Source organism: Buteo buteo, chromosome 10 (assembly GCF_964188355.1).
Source record: "Buteo buteo chromosome 10, bButBut1.hap1.1, whole genome shotgun sequence".
NCBI classification, from domain to species: domain Eukaryota; kingdom Metazoa; phylum Chordata; class Aves; order Accipitriformes; family Accipitridae; genus Buteo; species Buteo buteo.
The window spans coordinates 39523422-39549852 of record NC_134180.1 but is presented as its reverse complement, the minus strand read 5'-3'; the positions used below and the strand labels follow the sequence as shown (position 1 = coordinate 39549852).

At 46.1% G+C, this 26431-nt stretch overlaps 1 protein-coding gene across 9 annotated transcripts; it reads right to left on the bottom strand.

The window, feature by feature from the left end:
- Nucleotides 1-961: 961 nt before the first annotated feature.
- Nucleotides 962-25605, bottom strand: PRKAA2 (protein kinase AMP-activated catalytic subunit alpha 2). Of its 9 annotated transcripts, XM_075037186.1 has the most exons (12): nt 25482-25600; nt 24996-25159; nt 24242-24754; nt 23393-23501; nt 17764-17905; nt 15630-15723; nt 14086-14230; nt 13111-13198; nt 10339-10563; nt 8479-8983; nt 6595-6721; nt 962-6363 (listed from the first exon to the last, which is right to left on the bottom strand). In XM_075037186.1, exons 3-12 carry the CDS (start codon nt 24308-24310, stop codon nt 6125-6127), a joined length of 1743 nt encoding a protein of 580 aa, XP_074893287.1. In that variant the 5' UTR covers nt 24311-24754; nt 24996-25159; nt 25482-25600; the 3' UTR covers nt 962-6124. The 9 variants fall into 9 exon arrangements, with proteins under 9 accessions (XP_074893287.1, XP_074893290.1, XP_074893291.1 ...); XM_075037189.1 differs by lacking the exon at nt 24996-25159 and having other exon boundaries at nt 25482-25605; XM_075037190.1 differs by lacking the exon at nt 23393-23501 and having other exon boundaries at nt 24217-24754.
- Between the last annotated feature and the right edge of the window lie 826 nt (nt 25606-26431).

Here is a 26431-nt window from a genome sequence, read left to right as displayed (position 1 = left end):
GGCAGATAGGAACTAAAAGTCCCCAGTCCCATGTGCCCCCCCCAAGGACCTTTCCTGCAATGGAAGGTTATTTTTGCACAATATCTTTAAAATCCTTCTCTCCATGCTTTTGCTTAAGGAGTCGAGATCTGAGTCAGCACAGGTCCACCAGCTCTGCTGGATGCATGTTAATACAGAAGAAAAACTTTGGGCCTGGCTCCTGGCATGTGTTTTGGGTTGGGGAAGCTGTTTATGTTATTCATGTATATATTCTAATTCCCCTCCCTGCCCCTTTGCCCCTCCCCAAGCCCTGGGGGAATCTGTGGCCCCACAGCCAGGGTGTGCCGGCAGCATCTCCAGAGGGAAACTCTACCAGCCAACCCCAGCCGGCAAAAAAGGACTGTGCAATAAGTAAGTTTTAAGGATTTGTTGCTTTTGTCTCTTTTCATCTCTGAGTTTATTAAAGTGCAAATGTCAACCATGGAGACAGCTATCACATGCAGTGCAATACACCGAGAAACACTTTCCACACCATAAATGGAAGGTAAAAGGCTTTGTTGTGATTATCTAATGCACAGTTACTTGCACAAAGGACAAAACTGAACCTAGGCTCAGTACCCTTCCACAACAGCTAGCCCCAGAAAGTACTAAAGCAATTAATTGGAAACCAAAACTTTCTCCAGTCCATCAGCTGACAAAATAGAAAATACCAAGAAGGATGGAGTATTTATAGAGCTCGGGGTGTTTTCCTGAGCTTCATGTTAATTATATGTTTGAAGGGATGCTTATACTCAGAGCTTTTTAAAGTTTGGTATTTCAACCAAAAACCCTCATAAATACCTAATATCATAAATCATAAATACTCCTTATAGTACGAACAAAAAACTGCAGTGGACTAGTCTGGTTCATCTCTCTCATAGAGCTGAGGTTTGTCTGCCCAAAGATGCTGGGCCATGGACACTACAGTCATCCTGGGATTCAGTTTTGCTTTGTGCTCTAAAAGAAAAAAAAAACAAATGCATTGAGGTACAAAACACGTGAATATAACATGATACAGAACACATGAACATGCTTTCAGCAACAAGAATAAATATTACCATGTCTACAGTATCTACTTCACAGCTTTGTGAGATGAGGATAAACTATTTCAAAACTTGAAAAAAACCAGCGAGATGAATCTTACAAATTAACTTTGATTTTTAAATTAAGGCAGCTTCAGCAGGAATTTCAAGGCTTTTGTTGAAAATGGACTTTTTGTAACACCAAAAGTGTACTCATGCTTTGCAGATAGAGCTCTGATTTACCATCCAACTCGCCTAATTTTGATGATCAAAACGAGCAGATACGTGCACCGAATGCATGTAATAGCAGGTTTGCTCTCTGCAAAAGTCAGTGTTTGGTCAATAGGTATAGTGTGGGAATTCTGAAAACCGGTTCATCTCTCAGGCATGGGAATGAGGTACCTCTGAATGAATTATTAACTCCATGTCCAAGAGGCAGACTGGAAATTCAGAATTACAGGAAGCTGTTGCGTTTTCTATAAGTGAATGATGAAAAGGAATATATAAGGAAAGGGCTAAGGAAGCCAAAGGAAAGCACTAAATGGAAAGCCCATACCAAAGTAAGACCTTAAGAATGGTGTCTCTAGTAGGTACATCACACACCTGAAACAAAACAGATCCTAAAACTTTCCAGTAAAATACTGCAGGAGCTGGAGCAGGGATTTTTTTGGCTCATCTGAAGGGATGGATGTGCAATTCTTCTTCTCCCTCTTCTCTCGGCTAATAAAAGGGTGAAGCCAAATAATTGCACAACAAATGGTACTTCAAGTATTTAGAAACACGGCCTGCCATGTCTCACCGGTGGGATTCTGCATAAGCTGGGGGATTTGTGCACCTCCTGAAATAAAGCTGCGACTTCCAGCAGTCCTAATGTTATGTTGAAGGCACAAATTCATGTCCTGCGTATAGGTCTCTCTTCCTTCTGTATGAGTGCACAGAAGATGACTGATGGTAAAGAGCAGTAAAATGAAAAGGATTAGCCAGAATGGTTATTTTGTTTGAACTTCATCTATTCCAATACAAATGGCATAATAATCACACCGAAAAAATGTATATACAACAGATACTAACCAGTTGCTTCATTTTTTACAACACTGCCTATATATACCCCTGTGCTTGTTCACACCTTATGAAATGCTAAATTGGACGCACACGCTGAAGATGCATTTCTGACGCGTTAAGAGAAAAAAAAAAAAAAAATCCCGCTGCCTTCACCTGCTCAGCTCTGACTCCTGAAGATAAAACTGCCCCAAACCCCGTTGGCACCAGGGCTTTGGCCGGGGAGGGATGCTCGCAGCTCCCGATGCCACCTTTGCTCCCTTCCCCGGCCAAGGCTGCACTAGGTCCGATGGGGTCAGCTAAGCTACTCATGGGCTTTACCTAGAAGAGGGTGTAAAAATATCATCCCCTTTCTCTAGGTCCTCTTGCATGCTGGGATTAGTGTGTGCAATGGCAGGTGTCCAGGGCACACACCTATCCTGCTGGGCAAATAAAACTGAGAGGCCAATGACAGGGATGCTACCTACTTTTTTTTTAAAATATATATATATATGTATACATATATCATATATACATAGATATATATTTGCCAACTAGTACAGTACAAGCTATTTCTGAATTAACTCATCCAGGAGCTGGAGGTTAATGCTGGAGCCTATCCGAACTCTATACTCTTTGCATTTTGTCTCTCTCTCCCCATTGGGCTGAAGCAAAGTTTGGGTGAGTTTGTAGCTTGCAAAGCACAGCTGTCCAGTGGCTTCTGAAGAATTGCACTTGGAGTAATTCAAGTTTCTGTAGTTCAAATACGTCTACCCTGCTTTTCCTGATGCTTGTGCATGTACCAGCATAACTGAAAAAACCTGGCCACAGTGTAACAGTGTAAAAGTTAAAACTTTTCCTCTGGAAAACGTAACCGGAGGTCAGCAGCTTCTTTGCAGCTGGGAACCAGAAAACAGCCTATCTGAAGGTAAAATAAATTTAAAAAAAAAAAAAAGAAGTGAAACTTCTCAGAATATTTCAAAATGCAGCGTGGATTTGGGTAAGGCTGTAATGGACGGTTTAACCCGATGCGTTCATCACGGAGGTACTTCCATCAGTCCTGCTTGCTCCACTGCCTCTGCTGACATCGAGCAAGGAAGTTGCTTCGTCTCTTTGTGTCTCTCCATATGGAAAACTGAGCCACTCTTACAGCCTTCGAGGCAGGACTGGTTTTGCAGATCCATGTATGAGTAAACGTCTGCATGGGTCCGATAAGATGTCAAGTGCCACAAGGGCTTATTCTACCACCTAGAAATCCCACCCGCCTCCAGGAAGCACATATTTCCTCCCAAGGGCTTTTGCTGCTGCTTAGTACTATTAGTTCTGCTGGGTAGGAAATCCCAGAGGACAAGTGTCATTTTAAGGCAAGACATCTGTACATCTACCTGCTTCTGAACCGCAGATTATATCTAACGCACCAGCCCCTTATTGACTGGGCTACAGGTGTTTCCAGGACAAGCGACTTGGCAAGATGCTCAGTTGTGAGTGACGATTTAAACAGCCTTTTACATTTCAAATACATTTCCCGGCGGGGGTATAGACACTCGCAGCTGTTTCCTGGATGGAAATGAATGTCTGTCCCTACGGCCGTCCAGCCGCCCTCTCCTGCTCCTTTCCAAAGGGGCTTATCTCCAGCACCCAAACCCATTTGGGGGTGTTTGCTCAGCATTTGCTCGTGTCTCAGCAGTGATCCAAAAGCTGCTAAAGAGCTGGGTGCTGCTCAGCTTTGGCTCTGGGGTGGTTTTTTTTGCATGCAGGAGTCTGGATTCTCCATCCTCGCCAGGTAGGACCCGCTTACACCACAGCACTGGAGACATGCATCATCTGATAGCCACCAGGCACAGTACCAAAGCCATCTTCCACCCCAGAGTATTTATTTAATAATGATAATATAATAAAAAGCTCGTTACAAAACCTAGGAGTACTACAAATCTTTCCAGTATTTCTTTTAAAAACAAAATTGTTCTGCTGCCAGGTTTATAATCCAGCCACTGCTGTGTTGGATTTAGCATACGAGAACTTAACAGCAAAACTTTTTAAAAATTTTTTTGGAAGCTTTCTACTTTGTGCGGCTTCTGGAAAAATTGGAACTGTAAAGTCATGTTAGTGAGCATCCAAGCGTAATCTGTAACAAAAGTAAGGCAATTTTGTGTTTTTTAAAAAAAGGGACTTCAAGCTGAAAATGTCCATTTAACTGCCAGTAGATGGCAAAAATATCCCGTATTTGTCTTCATTACCTAAAATGATTAGTACAAAAGGCTTAATGTGTCGGTCTCTTCCTTGTTTCTCATAGAAACTTGCAGAAAGTATAAATTAAAGTGCAACTGTACAAAAAAACCTTGCAAAAAACTTTGTTGGGTCATAAGAAGCTATCAAAAAGATGGATTAAATTTTTTTTAAAGTTGAATGACTGCATACCTGGGACCGGCAAAAGCTCTCCTTTGCTTTGTTTCTTAAAACAAAACAACAAAAACCAAGCCAAAAAACCCACCCAGAATTTTTTTGGTGAGGTTTTCATAAAGATAAAGCATTTGTTCCTCGACTAATTAGACTATTACGTTCCTTTGCAATCAAGTAAATGGAATTAAATACCATAGCAAAGCCAAGCAGATGCCAATGCTGCCCATTAGATTAAACCTATGTAATAAAAAATAATAATTCTTTTAAACAAAGAAGTCACACATGCATTAGAGTTCACCCTTGAATAACGAGAATTTAACCTTAAAAATCCCCGTAGTTTGTCTTTAAAAATAAAATCCTGTCCTTCAGATAGCCAGTAGTAAAGAAACAGTAAAACTCTGAATTCAGATATCCCTGCCTTATCAGCGGAGTGGTGAAGGTCACAGTCCGGTGAGCAGCAGCGGGACAGGAGAGCCCTTCGGCATGAAAAGCGAGTCTCCGGCAGCGCGAAGCTGCAAGTGGGGAAGGCAGATTTTGGCAGCGATTTTAGAGTGGTTACAACAGGTGAAGAAGGATTCCTACGGGAAAGGTGAGAGGTAAAAGCTTCGGAGCTGTGCGATGCTGCTGGCTCTCGCCCGGCAGTGATGATTCCCACCCTTGGGTGAAGTGTGGGCAAAGCGCCAGGTTTTCGGGGGCCTCATCGGCATCCTGCCCTCCGTCGGTGGCTCATCGGAATCCTGCTTGGGATTCGGCCCCTGGAGCTGGCGGTGCGGCAGGGGAGGGTGAGAGGGTTGGAGGAGGGGGCGACGATTAAGGGCTGGAAAAAAAGGCAAGCAGCCTTCACCTTTGAATGTGGTGAGCAGATCAGTGCCGTCCGGGGCTCTCGGGAGGAGGAAATAAAGCACCTTATGGGACGCTCCTCTGCAAAGACTTGACATGTGGAGGCTTTCCCACAGCACGTTTGCAACAGAACCTTTGCACATCCCACCTTCCCTCCCCATCTTTAGCAAGGGAAAAAAAAAACAGAGGGGAGGGATAGCATATTGCACTAGTGCAGAAGCGTCTAAGCAGCTGCTAGTTTTAGGAGGGAAGTGTTCCGAGAGGCCAGCAGCCCTGCTGGCACCCGGGTGCAGATGCTGTAGAGCTACTTCATTACCCCTCCACTCTGATTTCCGTAGCTCCTGATCGACCCCTCTGACCTGGCTCAGCCCATCCCGCCCCTGCTCTGCACAGCAAAGGGGATGCAACATCAACCTCACTGCACGCTACCTACATCGCAGAAAGCTTGGCCGTGGCTCCGTTAACTCGGGATGAACCAAGGGGAAGGCATTTTCCAAAAACTCAACGATACATTTCCTACTTTACAGCCATGCCAACATTTCCCATTTGGTTCACTAGGGAAAAAGGGGTATTGGATACATTTCACCATGGTATAATGAGTGAAATGAAGTTATTCTTAATTTCCTTAGTGCCTTGTTAGAGGGGAGTATGTTTTGGGTCTGGAATCGGCTCTGTGTCGCAGGCTATGGAGCGGTGAGGGGCGGAGGAGGAGGAACAAAGGAGCATAAACAAGGAACGGACAAGTTGGACCAGATCCTCACAGTGCAATACCGTGTGTGGAGGGACTGGTGCCTTGGAGAAGCCCGTCAGCGAGCCAGGGCCATGATCAGGCTGGCGCACATCTCGAAGAAGTCCATGGTGTGGCTCCCCAGGCGCGGTGCCACCGAGGGGATGCTGCCGACGAAGGAGCCGCTGAGAGAGCCCATCAGCGACTGGCACTCGGTGGCCGCGGCGGCATCGATGCTCAGCCTTGGCCGGTGCAAGCCGGCAGCAGAGCAGGAGCGCTGCGGTGTGGACGAGCCAGACCTCTGCTCCATCACGTCGTCTTGCATATTAAAAAAAAAGAAAAAGTGGCATTAGTTTGGCATCCACAATGCATGTTTGGTAAGGAACTAGTAACAGTAGTGGAGACAAATGGATCAAAAGGTCTTCTGCTGACTTGAAACAGCTGCCATAAGCATTTTGAAATGCAAAGAATGATTTTAAAATTTTTTTAAACCTCCAAACTTGCCATTTTATGTGTTTTACATCTCGTGTTGCACCATTTCCTGCTTACCATCGATGCTTTTGAAGTCCAAGAGATAGCTGCGGTTGTCAACCTGGTAGAGCTGCAGGCTCATCTTCACGTAATTGCCCGTCACTGGGTTCTTACGGCGCACTCTGAGATGGTAGGAGTTCACTACCTGCAACAGGAAACTTGTTTTCAGGAATAAGATTCAAGGTAGCAAGAAGAACAGTTCTTTCCTTATTTTTTTCTAAATATTAACAAGACATCTTCTGAGAAAAACACAGTTTCTAGAAAGAACAATGCCTATAAAATTAAGCAAATGGCTTCATATCCTATTTCTTCCTATCTTTAAAGATGATACTTAGGGCTCTGATTCACCAGCTGCTGGCAGACGAAGCTGCTGCAGCCTGTCTGCCAGGCACTAAACTGATGTTTGCTCCTCCCTCACCAGCAGCAATGGCCATATGAGCCAAAAAGGCCACTCGTGGACCTATGTACGAGGTCCATGCCTGTGAAACCTGGGCAGCTGGGGAGAGTAACCTCTCCCATCAGCACAGCTAAATTCAGTGTTCGTGAATCAGCCTTGAGCTGTGTATTTTCTCTTGCCGCTTCCCACCCCACAATCTGCTGCATCTCGTTTGCAATGAGATCTTTTCCCTGTGCTATATTTACGAAGCAGTTACATGGATGGGAAAGTTATTTTGATGAAGAGTCACATCTGAAGTTATTCTTAGGGTGGGAAAGACTATTGTGAAACCTCCTCATACAAAATAAGCTCCACCGCCTACATGAAGACATTGGGCTGACTTGGTTTGTGAAGCTGTACCAGAAATACATCAGGTTTGTTCGCTCTCTGTAAAACCATGCAGCTAAAAAATGTCTGGCTGGTGTAGGCATATGCATCTGGAGACGGTCCATCTCCTGGCTGGTGCAGTGAAATCAGGTTTTGGGGTGCTACTTGGCTTTAAATACGCAATATTATCAAAAATAAGGAGGAGATAGGAGGCTTTGAAGAAGCGGCACAGTGACCTTCACACTGTACAGCCCTTGGGACCTGGAGCAAGGAGGGTATCTCCTCTGGTGATGAAGATCTGGGCTGAAATTCTCTTTACCTTGCTCCCAATGACCGCACAAGGCTGCTGTGAAAGGCCATGAGTCAGGAGAGCTCAAGTCAGTGACTGCACCAATATTTAGGGAATAAGGCTCAGCAGAAAATATTAAGGGCTAACTTAGGGATTTATTAATTGGTCTCTGAAAAAGATTGTGACTAAATGCTGTACAGCTCTGAAGAAATATCAGAAGTGAGTACTGCCAACTAAAATCGTCATCTGGGTTTAAATCAAGTTTCGACAAGCTGAGCCCTAAACCGGGGAAGCAGCAAGTGTCTGAAAGCACATCTGGTCCGTGAGCACCACTCTGTCTCTGCATCAAGGAAAATTCCACCACGTCAACGTCCAAACTCTGGTCCCCAATGCCCCCTCGCCCCTTATCTGTGCATCTTTTAAGCAGCATATCGTGCCATTTCAGCACACATGACTGCTAGGACCCAAGCAGAAATAATGAGAGTTACTTTGCTCAGGAGCACTCGAGATGACTTCGCAAGGAATTAGCCACTAAAATTAGGAATGTGACCAGCTCCTCTTATCCCCGCAGCTAAATGAGGCAGAATCATCTTTCCAGTACAGAGGCTTAGAGAATTCAGAAAGAAAACTCTTATTTCACGCTACAAATAAACACCACAGATATTGAACCACAGCTAGCATCTTAATTCAGCATGTTTGTATTAACGAGAAATAACAGGGATAATGGCAAGGTGCAGGCATTTATTTGGACACAGGTGAGGCTGTAACCATACTTATTAACCTCCCTGAGCAATTCAGCTCATGAGAAAAAGACCTTTGAAAACCACTACGAAGCACCAGCACTCCCTACCTTCCACTCGAAGTCCAGCTGCTTCATAGCACGGTACACCTCGGCCATAATGTCATAGGGTTTGCTCTGGCTGCGGATTCCCAGGTGCCACTTGGCCTTTTTGACAGTCAGGGGTTTTGGCTTCGTGGTGTTGAGGGCATCCAAAGGACATCGCGCTTTGGGACTGTCCGCTATCAGTGGTGGCATCCGCTCGGGGTGCGGCTTCACCCCGGGAGGGATGTGCATGGCGCTGTCGTCCATGAAGGAGCCGGTGGGGGGGCTGGAGGCGAGGTAGAACTCGCTGGCTTGGTTCATGATCCTCCGGTTGTCGATGACGAGGTGGTAAGCCACTGCCAGCTGGTCCTGAGGGTCACCACTGTACAGGCTGTTCATCACCTCCGACTCCGTGCATTCAAACTTTTCACAAACTTCCCGAACCGCGTCGTCATCGATGACGGTGGCATCGTATGAAGGGTCCTCTGGAAACAGGTAACTGGGCAGCTCCTCCTTAAACCACTCGTGTTCCCTGGGGAAAGGCGGAGAGGAGCCACCGTGAGCTCTGTCCAAGGCAAGCTGGGGCAACCACTGCCACCAGTCCTCCGCTTGCTCTAGCTAAGACTCAGCCTCAGCTGCAGATTGGGGAGCTCAACCCAGCCCTGCACGATCCCCCCAGTACTGCAAGAGCGATGACACTTTCCAAGCACGGCTGCTTGCTCACTTGGCTTTGAAGTAAGACCTCGGCACTTATGAGATGCTCGTGCTTTTTGATTATTATGGGTCTGATAGAGATACAGAGCATCAAAGCTATCCAGGTGCCTGATTCCCACCCATTTACAATGAAGTCAATGATAATTAAGTGGCTAAATGCCATAGAGAGCCTCATCTATAGGTTCTACATATCAACTCCTCTAATATGTAATTAAATCCTCTAGTCTTAAGGAATTATAAAATAAAAAAGGCATTTTACTTGGTTTTACTTGAAGGGCCATCCATTGCAAATGCATTAAAAACTTGAGAACTGAAAGTCCTAGTTACATTTATGTATATGCTTAGCACACCAGCTAGATGTAATGATTATTATAAATTTCATAAAACACGTATCAGGCTCCAGTTTTACAAAATGTTTCTAAAATGGCTCAGATGATAGATTGTGAGAATTTTGAAGTCCTACTACCAGCCATGAACTTTTAATGATCTCTGCAGGCACAAATAACTGCTGAAGAGCCCAATTGTTCCCTTTACCTTGAATTTCCAGAGTGATGCATGCAGATAAAAGGTTCATGGGCACTGCACTCATTGACTAGACAAGAGAACTACACTGCATTTAAAGATGAACCATTTGCTCACATTTTAAACTATATCCAATATTTACGGATTGAGTTAGTAATTCCTGTGTTTCTCCTCCTTTTTTATTGGATAGACACTAAGTACAATGATTACCCTCTTATTCTGAACTGGTACCTGGAGGGAGGTGGTCTTGAAATAAAGTAATGAAAAATGGCTGGTGGATATTAAGTTCTTAGGATTATTGCATGATATAGCTGGTTTTGCTAAGCGCTATTAAGAGATTTTTGAGGCTATTTTATAATGCAATAAACCAGCATTTTTTATATATATACATAAAATATATATAAAATCATCACCCTTGTTCATCATCACCCACTGCCAGCCAGCAGCACCCACCTCTCCATCAGCACAGAAGGGTGCAGGAGTGCTCCTTGAATCACTTGGGACAAAACCCAGCTGGATTATCTGACTACTCCTGTAAACCACCCTGCCCACCTGCCAGCAGGTGACCCCCAGGACAGCCACCACCCTCTACCACCGACATGCCAGAGCCCCCCGAACCCAGCCAGCCCACCCCATCCCACCTGGGCTGACCTGATGTCCTTGATGGTTGCTCGCTTGAGGGGGTCAACCTGCAGCATGTGCATAAGGAGAGTGGCAACAGAGCGGTTGAGGTATTCGGGGATGTAAAACACACCTCCACGGATCTTCTTGAAGAGGGTGGGGACATGCTCGTCGTCGAAAGGCAGAGTGCCGCAGAGAAGGGCGTAAAGGATAACGCCGCAGCTCCAGATGTCCACCTCCGGGCCAGCGTACAGCCTGCGTGAAGGCAAGGGAAGGAGAAAGGTGTCACTCCCGAGTCCTCCTCTCCTTAGTTGGGGTGCAGGACCCACTGGGTGAGCTGGGGACGCGCTGCCAGCTCCACCGGGGCCGGAGCTGCAGCCCACCCCAGGGCTGCTCACGCGGGTGCCCCCAAGCAAACCTGCCGAAGCCAAAATCACTCAGGGGCGAGAGGAGATGACATGGCAGAGCTGGTGCTGGCTGCCCACTCTCCTCCGGATGGCCATGTACATCCCTGCCTCCGCCAAACCCTCCAAAAAGCCAAACCCCACATTTCCAAGAGGTCTGCCAAGCTGTTTGCTCCTTCGCCCCAAGGGCTCAGCCAGCAACTTCTGTTCGTTCAGCGAGGCAGGTTAAACGGCAGCAGATACTCTATCTCCAAGTGTTTATTTTCGGTTGAAGTTTGTGTGCTGGTATGCAAGCGCTCCCACTTCCGACAAGCTGCTAATGTGCTCCCTGGCATCACCGAGTCGGGACACCCCAAATATAAGGGGTTTGCTGCTGCTGCTTGCTTGCTTGATTTGTTTATCTCTTTTTGCTACAACTGATGCTTCCTCAGAGATTTTGGGAGGCAGTGCTTACCCTTGGACTGTAAAACCCTACCAAAATACAGAGATTGAAATGGAAATACAGGAGTTTCTGCATGAAACCTCAGCATCCTGCACTTGCTCCTCCCGAAAAGCAGCACTGCAGACATGCCGGTGTCCAAAAAGCGCCGGTCATGCATGCAGCCATTCTCTGACCACCACCAAAACACCGGCTCTGCTTGTGCAAGGGTGAGACTTTCCCTGCTGAGGCCAGGGACAGCAGCAAAGTCATTTTGGAAATGCAGATAATTAGCTAGATGTCCCCTTGGTCTTGCCTCCATGCCCAATTCCAACAGATAGGAAGCCTGATTCTTTTGCTGATAACGGCATTGCTTGAACTGTTGATTGGACTTTGAAGCCCAAATGAGATGCACTTTTATGACTCTGAAACTTGAGCTGGCACGCTCTGCTGCTTTTGTGTTCTACCCACAACCAGGAACCGGCTCACCCCAGCTCCGCACACCCACTGGGAAGGTATTCATCCCGCTGCAGGAACAGCACATCATGCCTCTCCCCCACAAATGCAGGTCTCATATGCTGCTATAGCTTTGAGAAGAGGCCAGCTTGGCATATTAATCAGGGGTAAAAACTCAAGCCTCGCTGATACTGTAAGCAGTACTGAGGCGGGAGGGCTGCAGCTGTAGCCAGTGAAAAAGTGCAACATGTAGGCTTGATTTTGTTTTTCTTTCTTACTTCTGTTGTTAATAAGCTGTATTGCCTGTACTCTTGGAACAATCAGGCTCTGCATACAGGGACTAAAGCCTTCTTGTTAACCTGCCATGTGCTTTGTCTCCTATACAAACTGAAAAAAATGTGCATCCAGCCTTCACTGAAAAGGACATGGAAATAATATTAATACTTGTTTGGAACGACAGTAGAGTTTCTGGCTTTGTCCCCCTCTTGACAATGAGGATTTACTTGTTTTCACATGTAGAGCTGTAGTCACAACAGGGTTTTTGGATGCTGGTCTAATTCCTAGGATACTCTGCCAACACTTGCACTGGTGTAAACAGGGATAAAATAATCATAATCACAGCAAACACACTTTGAACAAAATGTTGTAGGCAAAAATATGCTGGATTAGGAAGACTAATGCTCATGCAAAGGGTGATTCAAAAACATGGGGCAGATAATGAGATGGGCAGTTTGAAGGACCATACAGAGGACTGAAAACTTGAAAATCTGTAATTGCAAGCCTTGCTATGCTATTATAGAAAGAGTTAGGGAAATAAGTACATTCTATGTAACTTAGGTTCCTGACAGTAAAATATGGGAGGTAACACCTCTCTGTATCAACATGGTAAAGTCCAATTCAACCTTGCAGAGTGTGTTCAACATGCCATGTGTTGTACAGATGTTGCATGCTGAGAGATGCAACTACACTGGAGGTTTGTCAGTTCATCAATTCAAAACAAAGTTATGATGGTTGAACCTACTGTCACGAACAAAACCCCTAGCTTAAGGAACCAGAAGACAAGTATTTTCAATATAAGAGTTCAACAGTGTAGGGAAGCGATTAAAGATCTTCCTGATTCTTCTGTCAGTGAATAGTTTTACTCATTAACACTGTGTTTTACATTATAGGTGGGCAGGAGAGAAGGGAGTGGCCTGGAAAAGCCTTTCCAGCTGAAACCTCAGTATTTGCGTCCAAAGAGTAATTTTCACCCTCTTTAATTAGCAATATAAACAGTCAACATCTGCTGTTAATAATTCCTCCAAAGTAAACATCTTTAGCAACATGGTTTGCTATTACAGCTATTGAGAAATGTTATAACCAAGAAAACTTTCAGAATTTTGCCAGTAGATTCAACCAAACATAAAATACAGGCTGGAAGGATTCAGCTGCTTTTACTAGATGTGCAAAGCTGCTTCCAATCCCAAGAACAAATTTAAAGACGATGTGCTCACATAGGCTTTGATTAAAAGTGGAATGTCCTACCTTCCTGAGATGACTTCAGGGGCTGCATAATTTGGGGAACCACAGCTGGTGCGTAGAAATTCGCCATCTGACATCATGTTGGACAATCCTAAAAACAAGATGTTTACTACATATTGATGTTTGATGTGAAGGTCCAGCCACAGAAGACTCCACGTCGCACAGAGGAGGAGAAGTATAGCAAGTGGAGGGGGAAATTTGGAGGGGAACTGTTGACATAATTTAGATAGATTCCTTTGAGCTGATTTACAAATAATAATAATAATAATAGTAATAATAATAATAATAGTTATTATTATCATTATTATCATTGTTGTTGTTGTTACAGTTATTTTCACATCCGGGGAATATTCACTCCAGGCTAATTTTGCTTCTCTAAGTTGCAAATCCCAGAGCACAGAGGAAAAGAGACATAATTCATGTCAGAGCACTTATTTTATACGGGAACTGTGTGGGGATGTGAAATTAGTAGATCTTCAAAAGGATTTATCGTTGCTAGAAAGGCCTTACCAGGACTGAGCTGGTAGCCCAGCTATTTCCATCGGTAATGGCACTTAAAGACTCCTGTTACTGCTCATTTGTAAAATGAAGTGAGGCCAACAGCACATGGTCAAACATACGGAGAACACACATGAAAATAAATACACACAGCCAACTCACCCTGGAGTTAACTGCACCGAGTCTGTCTTAAACATATATTAGCTAAATCTTTATATTAGGTGATTATATTAAAACATAGCAAAGATTTGCAAATTACTTTGCTGCTCCATTCTTAATGCCAGTAGAGAAGCAGCGTACAATAAGTAATCCCTGCTTTTGCAAAAAGGCCGGTGTTTATAACTGTGGGCTTTTCAGGTACAGCAACTGCTAGTGGTTAGGAAAACAGGCTCTGGGTTTTGTAAGGCGTGCTACACGGACACGCTCCAGCAAGCACCTCGGAGCTGGCTGCATTTCTGGAATGCTGCTGGGGTCACATACCAAAATCGGCTATCTTTGCATTCATGTGTGCGTCCAGCAGCACGTTCTCTGGTTTCAGGTCTCGGTGGACAACCATGTGTCTGTGGCAGTAATCCACCGCGGAGAGAATCTGCTGGAAAAGGCGTCGAGCTTCTGCCTCTTCAACCTACGGACGGACACAAGGGGAAATAGTCCTGAAGGTTGGTCTGCGTGCAGAGCTGGCAAGGGAAGGTTTGATTTAGCAAGGAGCCAAAATGTTCCAGGGTGCAAAGAGAAAATCACAGCGTGCTTGTGACCAGAAGCAGTAAATAAAGCAGATTGCCCCCCTTGCATTTTATAATGTGCTAGTGTTTGCAAATGATATAGCCCAGAGATGAAATCAGAAACCTAAATTTAGCTGAGCTATCAAGAATAACTTACTGGTGGCACCTATGAGGCAATGGCCTGCTGTTCCAAGGGGACCAGTTGTGCTATACAGCACATGCAGATCGAGGCTGGATGAAACACGGCAGAGGATGCTGCAGGGAGCAATTCCTCCTGGACAGATGGCTTTGGAAAAAAACGCTAAAGGTGGAATATTGTGATGATTTTAATTACCTATATAGCTCTATTAGCTATAAAGTTGTATGAGTTATATTAGAGAAATGATATTTAAACTGATGAGGAGACTGATTATTTTTACTGATGACTTCCTAAAGACTCTCTTCGTGAAAATTTTAGTTTCTGAATACAAGAGTTCAGAAAGGATCCAAATCAGTCACTGAAAAGATCCAGATGGGTAAAATGTGCTGGAAATCAGAACGGTACATAGAAAAGTAAATGGAGTCAGCTCCATTGATCAGTGCACTAAGCTAAACCAATTTATTGTAAATGTATTGATTCTTGCAGTATGGAGAGAAAACCTATGATGGGCTGATCTTTCACCTGAAGCCTTATTCTGGATGTCCACTTCAGCCCATTTTTATCTCCTTGCCCTGTGATTGCTCCCTGCCTACGAGGATGTCCACAGGGCAGACACTAGTGATTTTCTTGGTAACCATAACATCACATTTCATAGGCTCAACCTACGCGTCAGGTGATTTATACCCAGCAGGATTAGTGGCATTTGAAAATGTTGTTCAGATAAGCCACATCCTTAAAAAGTCTTCAAAAAACCTGACATGGAGCCAAGGGGGAGTCTGGGGGAGGTGAATGACTGGGATGGAGACCACACCAAGCGGTCTTCCCCTCCAATGCCGTAAATCTGCTGCTGAACCGTGGGGGTTTTGACAGGCAATCCATAGCTAATAATTATAAAAACATGCCAGTTTTCCAAATATTTGCACTAAGCAACACGTTACCTTGGATATTTTGGTTTGCGTATTGAAATACATCAGAGAACGGTGTAAAAAATTGCACGCAACTTTTGTGCGAGTCGGGTACGAGACAGTCCAGATGGGATTGCTGTGAAGCAACTTCTATTTTGGGCCTTAACCTTAACCGCATTCCCTTTAGCAGTCGTTTTGCTTCTAAACACCATCCTCTTCCCACACAAGTGTTTGGGCTGACACGGTACTGGCACTTACACGTCCGTGCTTGCAGATGTAATCAAATAATTCACCGCCAGATACGTATTCCATGACCATGAAGAAGTCTGTTGGCGTGCTGATGACCTGGTACCTTCAAAAACACAAGCGGATTTAGAAAAAAAATAATTAAGAACAAGGAAAGGCTTTTAAACAGATTATTAGTTTCACGTCAACCCTTAAAATAAGCATTTGTTTGGATCTCACATTTATAATTGCTTTCCACTTCTGAAAAGCCATCTCTTATTTCAAGTATAATCTTTCACTTGTCTATGAAAGGATCTCTTTCACAGACCTACGGTTTTCCTTCAAGCTTTTAAATAATCCTCTGAAATCTCTGCCAGACAATCCTATCACATTTAGGACTGTCCTGACTTTCAAATTTCCATTTTGGCTGAGCTCTGCAACAACAGCTTTAGAAATGAAGGCTTCGTTAGCTGGGGGCAGGGAGGGGGTATATTTGGTTTCCCTCATGTCAAGGATAAAGAACACTAGACACTAGTGGGAGCTTCTTTTGGAAAGGTATAGAAATGAAGACAAGCACCCCAAAAAGTTATTTTTCAAATATTAAATCCCTCTATATTCTAGAAGGGGGGGGGGGACGGGACTATCACCCTTGACTCACAATTTTATTCTCCATTTTCATTCAAAATGATCCCTGAGCACTGCAAAGGCATTTCAGTGTCCCAGCTGGTATGAATCGCCAGTGATAAGCTGAGGTTAATGCAGCTACAAGAATTTATAGCAGCACCAGCTGAGACCCCCCTCTGTTTTATTTCAGATACATTGTTTGTTTGCTTTTTTTTTTTACAGCTGAATTTCTGTGGGTTGTAATTTGAAACAAACAGACTTCAAACCATTTTCAGAGATCAGCAAGTGAACAGGTGATAGTCCCATATAGATCAATAGGATCAACCTAATTTTTCTGAATTGCTTTGGACACAGACATCTAAGTTATTGTTAATTGTCCCACTATTTCTTTTATATACGTGTAAAAAGCTATTGAAAGGGGAAGTTCATGTACCATGGTCTCCTCCTCACCTCTTTTATCATTGTATTTCATGACTGCAGTATGTACCATAGGACACTGATACTGTAAAACTGGGTTTAATTTTTAGGCTTTAATACTTTGACAAATGTGTGAACAGGCCTTAACTTGCAGGATGCTGGAAACACAGCTGAGGACTCTTGCTGGCTTTTTCGTGAAATAATACCAATCTGTTCTCCAATAAATCCATGGAACTGTGAAGTTACTCTAAAGTCAACAGTTGCTGCATGGTTAGTTATTTAACTGTAGAGAGAATTTGTTTTCCCTTGCCTCTAAGTCCCAGGTATTTGCTATATCTCATGCCAGTTTTAAGGCTGACCTAAATGTCAACTTATCCTTGCAGTTACCATTCAACAGCTTTCTTTTATAGAAATGCCAAAGATATTATCGAGTGCCTCATTAATGTGGACTGGCTGCACAAACTGGGGATTGAGAAGGAATCCCAGAGGCTGAAGCGCAGGTGCTGATTTACAACTTAAATTCAGGTTCATCAGAGTGGCAACTTTGAAAACTTATGTCTGAAAAATAAATTAAAAAAAATGTTCCTTTAAGCTCTGGATAATCAGGCCATTAAAACATAAATCCTATTGACTTCAGGCCAAGGCTTTGCTCTATGAGCCTGACTGTGCTGCAATTCCTCAGGCACGATTCTCGGCAGCTTTAAGTCTAGAGCTATGAAGCCTAAAAAGGGTCACCACAAAAACTCCTAATAGCACCCCAATGCAGGAAAGACCAGGCCTTCTCTCTGCCCCCTTATAATGGCCTCTGCATGGAAGAAAGGACAGCTTGGACAGGTTTGGCTGAGCAAAACTTGATGCAGGGACATTGGTCTGTTGGCTGTTACAGTAACTCAGACTCCCAATGGAAGAAACATCTTCCATCATTTCTCAAAGCATCAGCTGTGTCCCCCCATAAGTTAGTGGGAGACTCTCGAAAAGCAACGTTTGGCTCTAACATGCAAAAACTTGACCACATAGCTGATGTTTTCCACTGCTCTAAGCCATCTCCTGAAACCAAGTCAACTGTGTACGTGAAGTCTTTGCAGATGGAGGAGTAAGCTGAACACGTGGCAGAAAGGGTACTTACAGTTTGATAATATGAGGGTGCCGGAAGAGTTTAAGGTTTTGAATTTCTCGTTTGATCTTCCCAACCACATCCAGGCTGCGTATTTTCTGTCTGTTGAGTATTTTTACTGCTACTTTGTGCCCTGTCAGCTGGTGTTCGCCAACTATTAGAAAGAGAGCATTGCAAAGTCACTAAGCAGTGTAGCAAGATTCATACAAGCAATTTAGGACACTGATTTATAAGCAAAAAGCAACTCTTGAAGGGAAAAAACCAAAAGATGAGGGGGTAAACTATTTTAAACTTAGTTTTTGTCTCTTCGCTTTATTGTTTTCCCAGTGGAGTCATGGAAGAGGAAAGAGAGGGGACTTACCTGCAAAAAACACTCAAGTAAATAAAACTTAGTGAGTTACTGGAGAAGGTCATACCCAAAACTAATTTGCAAGGATTTATAGCATGTAAAAGCTAGATCAATCAGGAACAGATATATTTAAATGGCAGAGGAGAATCTCCACCATAACACACTGGTTGATTAAATCCCTAATAAACCCAGTCTTAAAACTAGACCATCACACTTCTTTTAAAGAATGACATAGGGATTTTCCCTGCCCAAAATAGGACTGCAGGATTTGCATTACTAAAATGAATTTCTATTTATACTTTCTCAAGCGTGCTTCTTGGTTTGATGACAAGCTGCAGGAACACTGCTGTATTGCAAGAACAAATTCTGGTTTTAGAAAAGACACAAACTTCAATATGGGCTTCTGTAATATGCACTTGGTGCATTGAGGTGCTGATGCTTATCTCCTGTGTACAGGGACAAACAGTAACCACAAACTGGGAGTAGCACCACTGTCAATGGGGGAATTGCACTAACTTAACAATAACATGAAATTAATTCAGCATTTGAACCATTTGTTATCGAAAAACAGACTATACAAAAAATAAAAAGCTCCAAGGAAGCAAGACTTACATTGAAGTTAACAGCAGAAACTGCTTGAAAACTGTCAATTGGATATTTATATCTAAAAGGGTTCCCTGGCCTCGAGCTACCCCTTCTCAGTATTTTCTAATGTGATATTAAAAATGGTGACGTATGGATGGCTTTCTAAAGACTGCACAGAAAACCTGCTTACAGTAAATATTTGTGCTCTCTAATTATGAACGTTACCCTTCCAGTAATAACACAGAGCGCAAGGAGTTAATAATTATGAGCAAACCTTGTTATTACATTATTAGACTCTGTAATTTTGGAGGCTCTAATGAGCTGATGAGAAGCAAACGGCATAAGCAGACAGCGTGAGAAGGGCAGGGCGGCAGTGCTGGCGCTGCTCGGGGCACGCCAGGTCACTATTATTAGCCACCAGATAAGACCTGCCGGAGATTCTTGCCTCAATAAGAGCATCCTAAAAATAAAACACTTTTTTACTGCCCTTGAAAATTAAAGCACCACTTTGCATGTCCATTTTATTCCTTGCAATACTTAAAACTACTAGATGAGAAGAAAATAAACTAAGCTTTGCAGTATAGATGCAATTTAGGGATTAGCCGAGGGCTGAAGGAAGCAGATAATTCCTCTTGTGCAGTGCAAGGAGAGCACTGCAAATAGTCCGAGGAGGCATTTTCCCTGGTGCATCCCTGGGGAGAGGAGAGCAGGGCAGTGCTGGGCCTGCCCCATGGCAGGGAGCAAGAGTCTGCAAAGCAGCATGTGTGCAAGGGGTACAAAAGCAAGCTCAAGCTTTACTGGGGCTTGCAAGGGGGCCAGGGTACAGCCTCTTTGTTTGCTGCAAGAGATTCTCCCCAGGTCGTGCCAATAGTAGTCTTATAAAGGGCACTGATCTCTCTTTGCCAAGGTTGTCATGGTATATGCATGGTCTGCGTTACACCGAGGCTGGGGAAGGCACGACAGAGGGGTGTAAGACAACTTCAGCAGATGTCTTTGAGATCAAATCTTTCACCAGCAGCATTCGATTTGGTCAGCTACAGCACTGCGAGCTCTCTGCTCTCTCTTTCCCGGGAGCACAAGAAGCTGTACTTTGAAAGCTGCCCTTGATTCACTCAGCTCCGTTAAAGCATTATAACACGCTAAGCCATTAGTTGGGAAACTGAGGAACAGCAAAGTAAAGAGGTTTATGGCTGAACTAGGAAGAAAACCCTGATTTCTGCCATCCTTTGTTTCAAGACAACCCTTTCTGGCCTTATCCCAGTATATGCTTTGAAAAATTTTTATTATACGCTTGGGGAAAAAAAAAAAGGCCATGCCCGGAATGAATAATTATTGTTTTTAATACCACTGCCGAATAGTTCATCTCCTTTCCATCCATGACAAACAATGTGTAACGCTGTGAAGGTTTGCTAGCTCAAACACATTAATAATTAAAAATAAACAGTCTATTTTGTAATCCATCTTTTGTTTACAGTAAGCATTAGATACAGAGATATTATTGTTTCAGTCCCCAGCGGCTTGTTAAGCCTACTTGAACGCCTTGAGAGATAGAGACAAAGAGAGAACATAATTTGCTGTGTGCTGGGAGACTTTTAAGCCTTTCAGGTCTCTCTGGCTGCAGCCTGTAGATGCAGGAATTTTGCCACGGGGCAGGAAGGACAACCTTCCCCCTGCTCACGGAGTCAATGTCTCTGACCCCACGTGCTGGAGCACGTTGGTGGGATGATCCGGCCGCCAGGATGAGGAGCAGTGCCAGGTCCCATGCCTCCCACAGGCATGGAAGGGGATGCTCGTGCGGCTCATCTTGAACGGGTTTGTCCTCTCCTCGCCCCAAGGATGGGCAATGGTGGTCTCGGCTGGTGGTGAGGAAGCCTTCGCCTTCCCTCTCACTACCGCCCTGGATTAAAAGCCCAGGGGGAGGAGGGAGGGCTGGGCAGCAGCATTAGAAAGGGGATTTGAGCATATGTCTTGTCTTTCAGTGACAAGTACTCAGGTAAGCTCCACCGCAGCTTAAAACCAGCAACCAGGGCTCTGCTGGGGTAAGCAGGGGAGATGGATTTGACACGGAGATGAGGAACAGCATTGCAGACTCTGCCACAAAAAAATAACAGCCGTAAGGGTTAGGTGGTAACGCTGACCCTAAACTCCAAAAAACGGCACCAAATGGGACACGGTGTGAGTGTCCTTAGCTGCTACCCCATCTGCTTGCCCATCTGGGCATGAGAACCCTTCAGCATCAGATGCTATTAAGGGAAGAAGGGAAGAGATATAACAGAATTAGTTTCTGAAAGAAGAGCCTTCTAATTTAGTTATTTTTAGAAGAGAAAAAATGAGGAGGAATACTGTTTATCCTACAGTAAGCTGCGACAATCATTAAAAGCCCTCGACAGCATGTTTTTTTTACAGCAGGTACCAACGAAGCCTACCTCTGGGTGCGTGTTTGATGCAGCTCAGGTAACGCAAGCAGTTAACATTTTTGCAAAGGCTTCAGGGGAATGTAAAAGTTTATGGAGGGGCGAGAAAACTCCTTTCCTGTCAGCTGTGCCAGCCCTTATCTTAGCCCAAAGTTAAAAATGAAATCCATCCAAAGCATATATTTAGCAACACTGTATTAATTCTGCCCCAGTGCCACTTGCTGGTATGGTATATCATCCTTCCTTTTCCTTTCCTTCATCTGTTCAGTCTCCTTTAGTTTATCTTCCCTCCAACGCAAGGTTTGTCCTTCAGCAGCACCTGGGAAATGGGATCCGACCCCGACTCGAGCCCACGGAGGTGCCATCATAACCAATATAAACATAACCCAAGCACTGCCAGTCCTTGATGGACCACAAATTGATCACCTTGGTGGCTAACAAGTGTGGGTAAGAAACCACCAAGTGGCCACCAGGGACGTTGTGCGTGGCACCACGTGGAAAAATATTTGTGTTACTCCACTGGATTTTGATTTAAGCTCTCGTTGCACAAGGGCTGTGGTCACAGGAGAGCTCTTCGGGGACCCACAGGGTGGGATATGCCCAGGACAAACACAGCGGCAATTTGCCTAATCTGTTCTTACCAACCACCAGCAGAGGAGATGCCACCTCCTTCCTTCATTGCTTCACTAAACTCAAAATCCAAGATCATTTCCACAGTTGTATTTTCTGCAAATTAATCTTATCTTTGGCCTGGAGGACAGGGCAAATAACGATTACCGGCTCTCCCTGTATTTGGCATAATTCTATGTAGTAATGTTGACCCTTGGTATGAGACCTCCTATCCATCCACCACATTCACACCCACCACATTAACTCCTGCCACCTTCTTCTCTTCTAACAGATGCTGTATTTTCATCACCATTTCCAGCTGGAATTTCAGTATTATCACCAAAATCCTGCTCTCATCTGCCAACCCATTTCCTCCCCTCCATGCCCTTTATGGCCTTTCTATACACAAGATCAAGGAACTGAATGAGCTTAAAACTAACCACCTCTTGCAGCATTTGGCTAATTTTTAGGAGGATTGGTTCACCGATGACCCAGGCAGTGCTGAGCCAGAATGAACATCCCAACAGGGCAGCAGGGACTTTTCCTTCTTTATCTCTGGTTTCTGATGGCTCAAAGTGACTATTCAGCTCCAGCCACAAATTCAAGCTCTGGTTAGTACCCCATCATCACAAAATCCTTCCTCTCATTGCCATTTATTTACTTCCTCAATAATTGTAAACCGTAACAATTGTAATCTATGATTTCTTAACCTTGAGGAGGGAGGCAGGAAAAAGTGCCTCTTATAAAGAAGTCTTGTGCAAGGCAGAGCTTGAAGAAAACACATGAGCAACAAGAAATGTCACCGATGGCACCGGCCTTCTTAGTGAAAAAGCAATTATTATAGACAACATATACAAAGCTTGAACCAATCAGACAAAAATCTCTTTGCTTTTCTCATGTTTCTTGCTAACCAGGGTGAATACAGGTTTTTCTAAAGCTCATTTGATTAAAATGCAATAATTCTGTATAAATAGGACATCTAGTTTCTTCATCTCAGTTTCTAATCTCAAGTCCAAATTTCACCTGTCAGTTGTAATCAAAAATATTAAGGAAAAAAAAAATGTATAAAGGGTGCTACTTACCCAGAAAGGATTTTGAGCTAGGAAATCTCTTTTATGTTATTTGAAATGTTTCTTTGGAAACTGGCAGTTTTTACCAAAGTTGGGTCATATGTGGGGTGAGGAGTATTTGTGCTAGTTACTCCTGAAAGGTAGTTAAGGAAAAAAGGCTATTGTTGGCAGGCTTAATTTGGTCCGCGAGAAAAAAAGTGCCTTTGGAGCACTTTTTGAGGTCTGCTGGTATACATGAGTGATTTAAATGGTCCTTACTGTTAGAAGTATTTATTCCGATAATTCTTTAGTCAGTAAATTTGTGGTTTGGGATTAAACACAGCAATATATTTTTAGGGGCCTGATTAATGGTCACAGGTGGATTTAGCTCCAGTGGTTGCGGTGGTTTCTTTCCCCTGCTGTCAATTTTGGTTTATTTTAAAACTCCAGTCGCTGAGAGCGGGCACATCACCCCTTCGACCAGCCGCAGCACTGTGGGTAACATCCCGGCGGGGCAGGGGGACAGAGCTGCTCCCCTGGCTGGAGCTAAACCCATTTCCAACGAGGAATCACAGCTAGCCTTTTTGCTTAGACAATAAATTTCGGTTGGGTTCTTTTTTTTTTTTTTGTTATACCTTGATTCAAAGGTGAAGTTTGCCCATAATGGCAGAATTCACAGGAAAAAGAAACACAAATCTTTGCACATCTCACAAGCCGGTGCCTTGAAAATGCGAGTCGACCGTTCTGGCGGGAATGACAGCGGAATGAATCCCAAGGGAGCGGCTAGCCCAAGGCTGACCCGACCCCTCCATCCCTGCCTTGCTCCAGGTCTCAGCCCCGCGGCACCCGCTTCCCAGGGAGGCTGCTCGGCTCCCCAGGGTGATGGACAGAGGGGCAGCAGGAAAAAAAAAACAAACAAAAAACCACGTTTTTGCTCCCGGTTCCTCACGCTGCCAAGCACTTCTCGCCCCTGGGGAAAGGAAGGGGCAGCAGGGACCGCAGCCTCGGCGCAGAAGGGGCAGGATGCCTGTCAGTGCCGGCTCTGCCGCCCTCACCTTCCTCCGAGCCGGGGAGGAAAGTTTTGGCGGGTCCTGCCGGCGCTGGGTGGGGGCTACAGCGGGCAACGGCACCCCCACCCCCCCGCCCCGCTCCCGAAGGCCGAGCTCCGCATCTCCCACCGGCTGCCCGCGACCCTCCCCGGCCCTTTTCCCCCCCGAGAAGGGGACACCCCCCCTCCCAGCCCCTGCCCACCGGGGAGGCGCCGGGCTCCGTCCGTCCGCCCCCCCCCCCCTCCCCACAGAGCTCCCCGGGGATGCTGCGCGGGGGAGCCGCTGAGGGGAAGCGAGGCCCGCGTTAACGGGAGGGAGCCGAGGCGGGGAGCGGGGAGGTGTGTGTGTGTGTGGGGGGGGACGCAGCCCGGTGAGCCCGGCCCCCTCTCTCCGCGATCGCGGTACTCAGCTCTTGACTTTGCCGAAGGTGCCGACCCCCAGCGTGTCTCCCAGCACGTAGTGACCGATCTTCACCCGCCCGTCGTGCTTCTGCTTCTCGGCCATATTCGCCCCCCGCCGACGGACCACAATGCACAGGGCCGGCCCGGCTCGGCTCGGCTCGGCTCGGCTCGGCTCGGCTCGGCTCGGCTCGGCGGGAGAGAGAGAGAGAGAGAGGAGAGGAGAGGGGAGAGAGAGAGGCTGAGGCGGCAGCGGCGGGGCGGGAAACGTCGGCCGGGCGGGCTGCTGCGGCCGCGGGGGCGGGGAGGGGAGAGCCCGCCGCCGGTGCCGAGGGATGGGGGGGGGGTTTCTGTGTGGGGAGGGGGTGTGTGGGGGGGGTTACACCTCGTTGGGGTGCACCTGCGTGGGGGTGACGGACTCCTTGGGGTGATTTTTCCCTCAGGGTTACAGGCTCCTTGGGGTGTGCCTGTGTGGGGGTGACAGAGTCCTTGGGGTGACGCTCTCCTCAGGGTGACAGGCTCCTTGGGGTGCACCCTCCTGATGGTGTACCTGGTTTGGGATGGCAGCTGTCAGGGGGGGACATCTGATGGCTGGTGGCACCCTCCTTGGAGTGACGCCTGCCTTGAGGGGGGGGGTACAGCTGCCGAAGAGTGAGGGTCCTTGGGGTGCAGCCTGCTTGGGTTGAACCCTCCTTGTGGTGCACCTTCTTTGGGGTGAACCCGCTTGGAGGTCGTACCCTCCGCGGAGAGCGTGTGCCTGAGGGTGACAACCTTCTTGGGGTGACACCCACCTGAGGGTGACACTCTCCTCGGGGTGCCCCCTGCTTGGGATGCGCCTGTCTGCGAGGGAGGTCACGCCTGGCTGGGGATGCAGCCGTCGGAGGGTGACGCCGTCCTTGGGGTGCGCCCTCCTTTTGGTACACCTTCCTCAGGTTGGTCCCTCTTTCTGGCGACACTGTGCGTGGAGTGGCACCAGCCAGGGGAGTTGCGTTGGGCCCGTAGAGCACATCCCCACCGGGAGGGATGCTGTGGGGTGGGAGGCATGGCCCCCACACACACACCCCCTGCGAGGCCCAGCTATACCTCGGGCTGGGGGACAAGGTGGGTGGGTGGAAGGGATGGATGGTAATGAAATAACATGGGCAGGTGGGGGAGGAGGGAAGAAGGGCTGGGGGCTTGTGTTGGGGTGGTTGGGTAGTGGGCTGGAGAGGGAGAAGGGAAGCGTCACGGAGAAAAGAAAGGTGGTTGTGGGGTGGAGGGGGGGTGTCAGGACCTACCTAGTTGGCTGGTGCCATGCCCCGGGTCCCACATGCTGAGGAAGGGGAGACGGTGCTTATGGATGTCTCCTTGCTGCCCTTCACCCTGCGCTGCCGGCTGGGAGAAGTGGAAGACCCGGTGTGTGTGTAAGTAAAGTCACGAGTGGTTGGGAAGGGCTGAATTTGGGGTGATGGTGGTGCTACCCGCTGCTAGCAGCTGCCGGGCGGTGCGTTGGGGTGTGATGGTGGATGAGCAGTTCTCACTTGGCAAAGCAGTTCCAGGAGCCTTCTTGCGGGTCAGTAGCTGTGTTAATACAAAGGAGCAAAACAGATGCATGGGGAAGGAAACAATAACATCAGCGGTCAGTGCAGCCAGCTGAAACCATCTCTGTATCTTGGCAGTGCTGTCAGCTGCTGTTTCTCATGAGCTAGCAACTCATCCTAATGATAGCATTATCCATTCCTTAGCATTTCAGCCCTGGGACAGCCTGCAGTCTGCTTAATGTATATTAAACAAGAGCACAGCTGCTCTAAGTGGGCTACTTCTTGCTAGAACTTCTCATTAGAAATGTACTTTGGGGGGAAGAAAACCTTATCCTGAAGAAACACCCATGTAGCAATCCCAAATCTTTTCTGTGATGAAGCTTTCCCCTTTTACTCATGAAGAAGACAACTGCAACCCAAAAAACCAGCAAGCCCTTGCCATGCTGCGCAGTAACTGAGGCTGGCAAGCAGCTGACGCGGGTGTGTTTGCTGTAAGGTGAAGGTCTCCCCGCTTTGCAGTCCCTGCTTTGCCTCTTGCCTGGGTGATGGGACCCCTGCAAATGCTGTCCTGGGACCTCTGCATCTCCAGAACAGAGCTCAGGCAAAGCAGGAGTGGCTCCTCAGCTCAGAGAGCTGTGCTAGGGGATGGTGTTTGTTGTTTGTGTGGAAGCTCAGAACCATTTCTCCTTAAAGCAATCACCCGATGG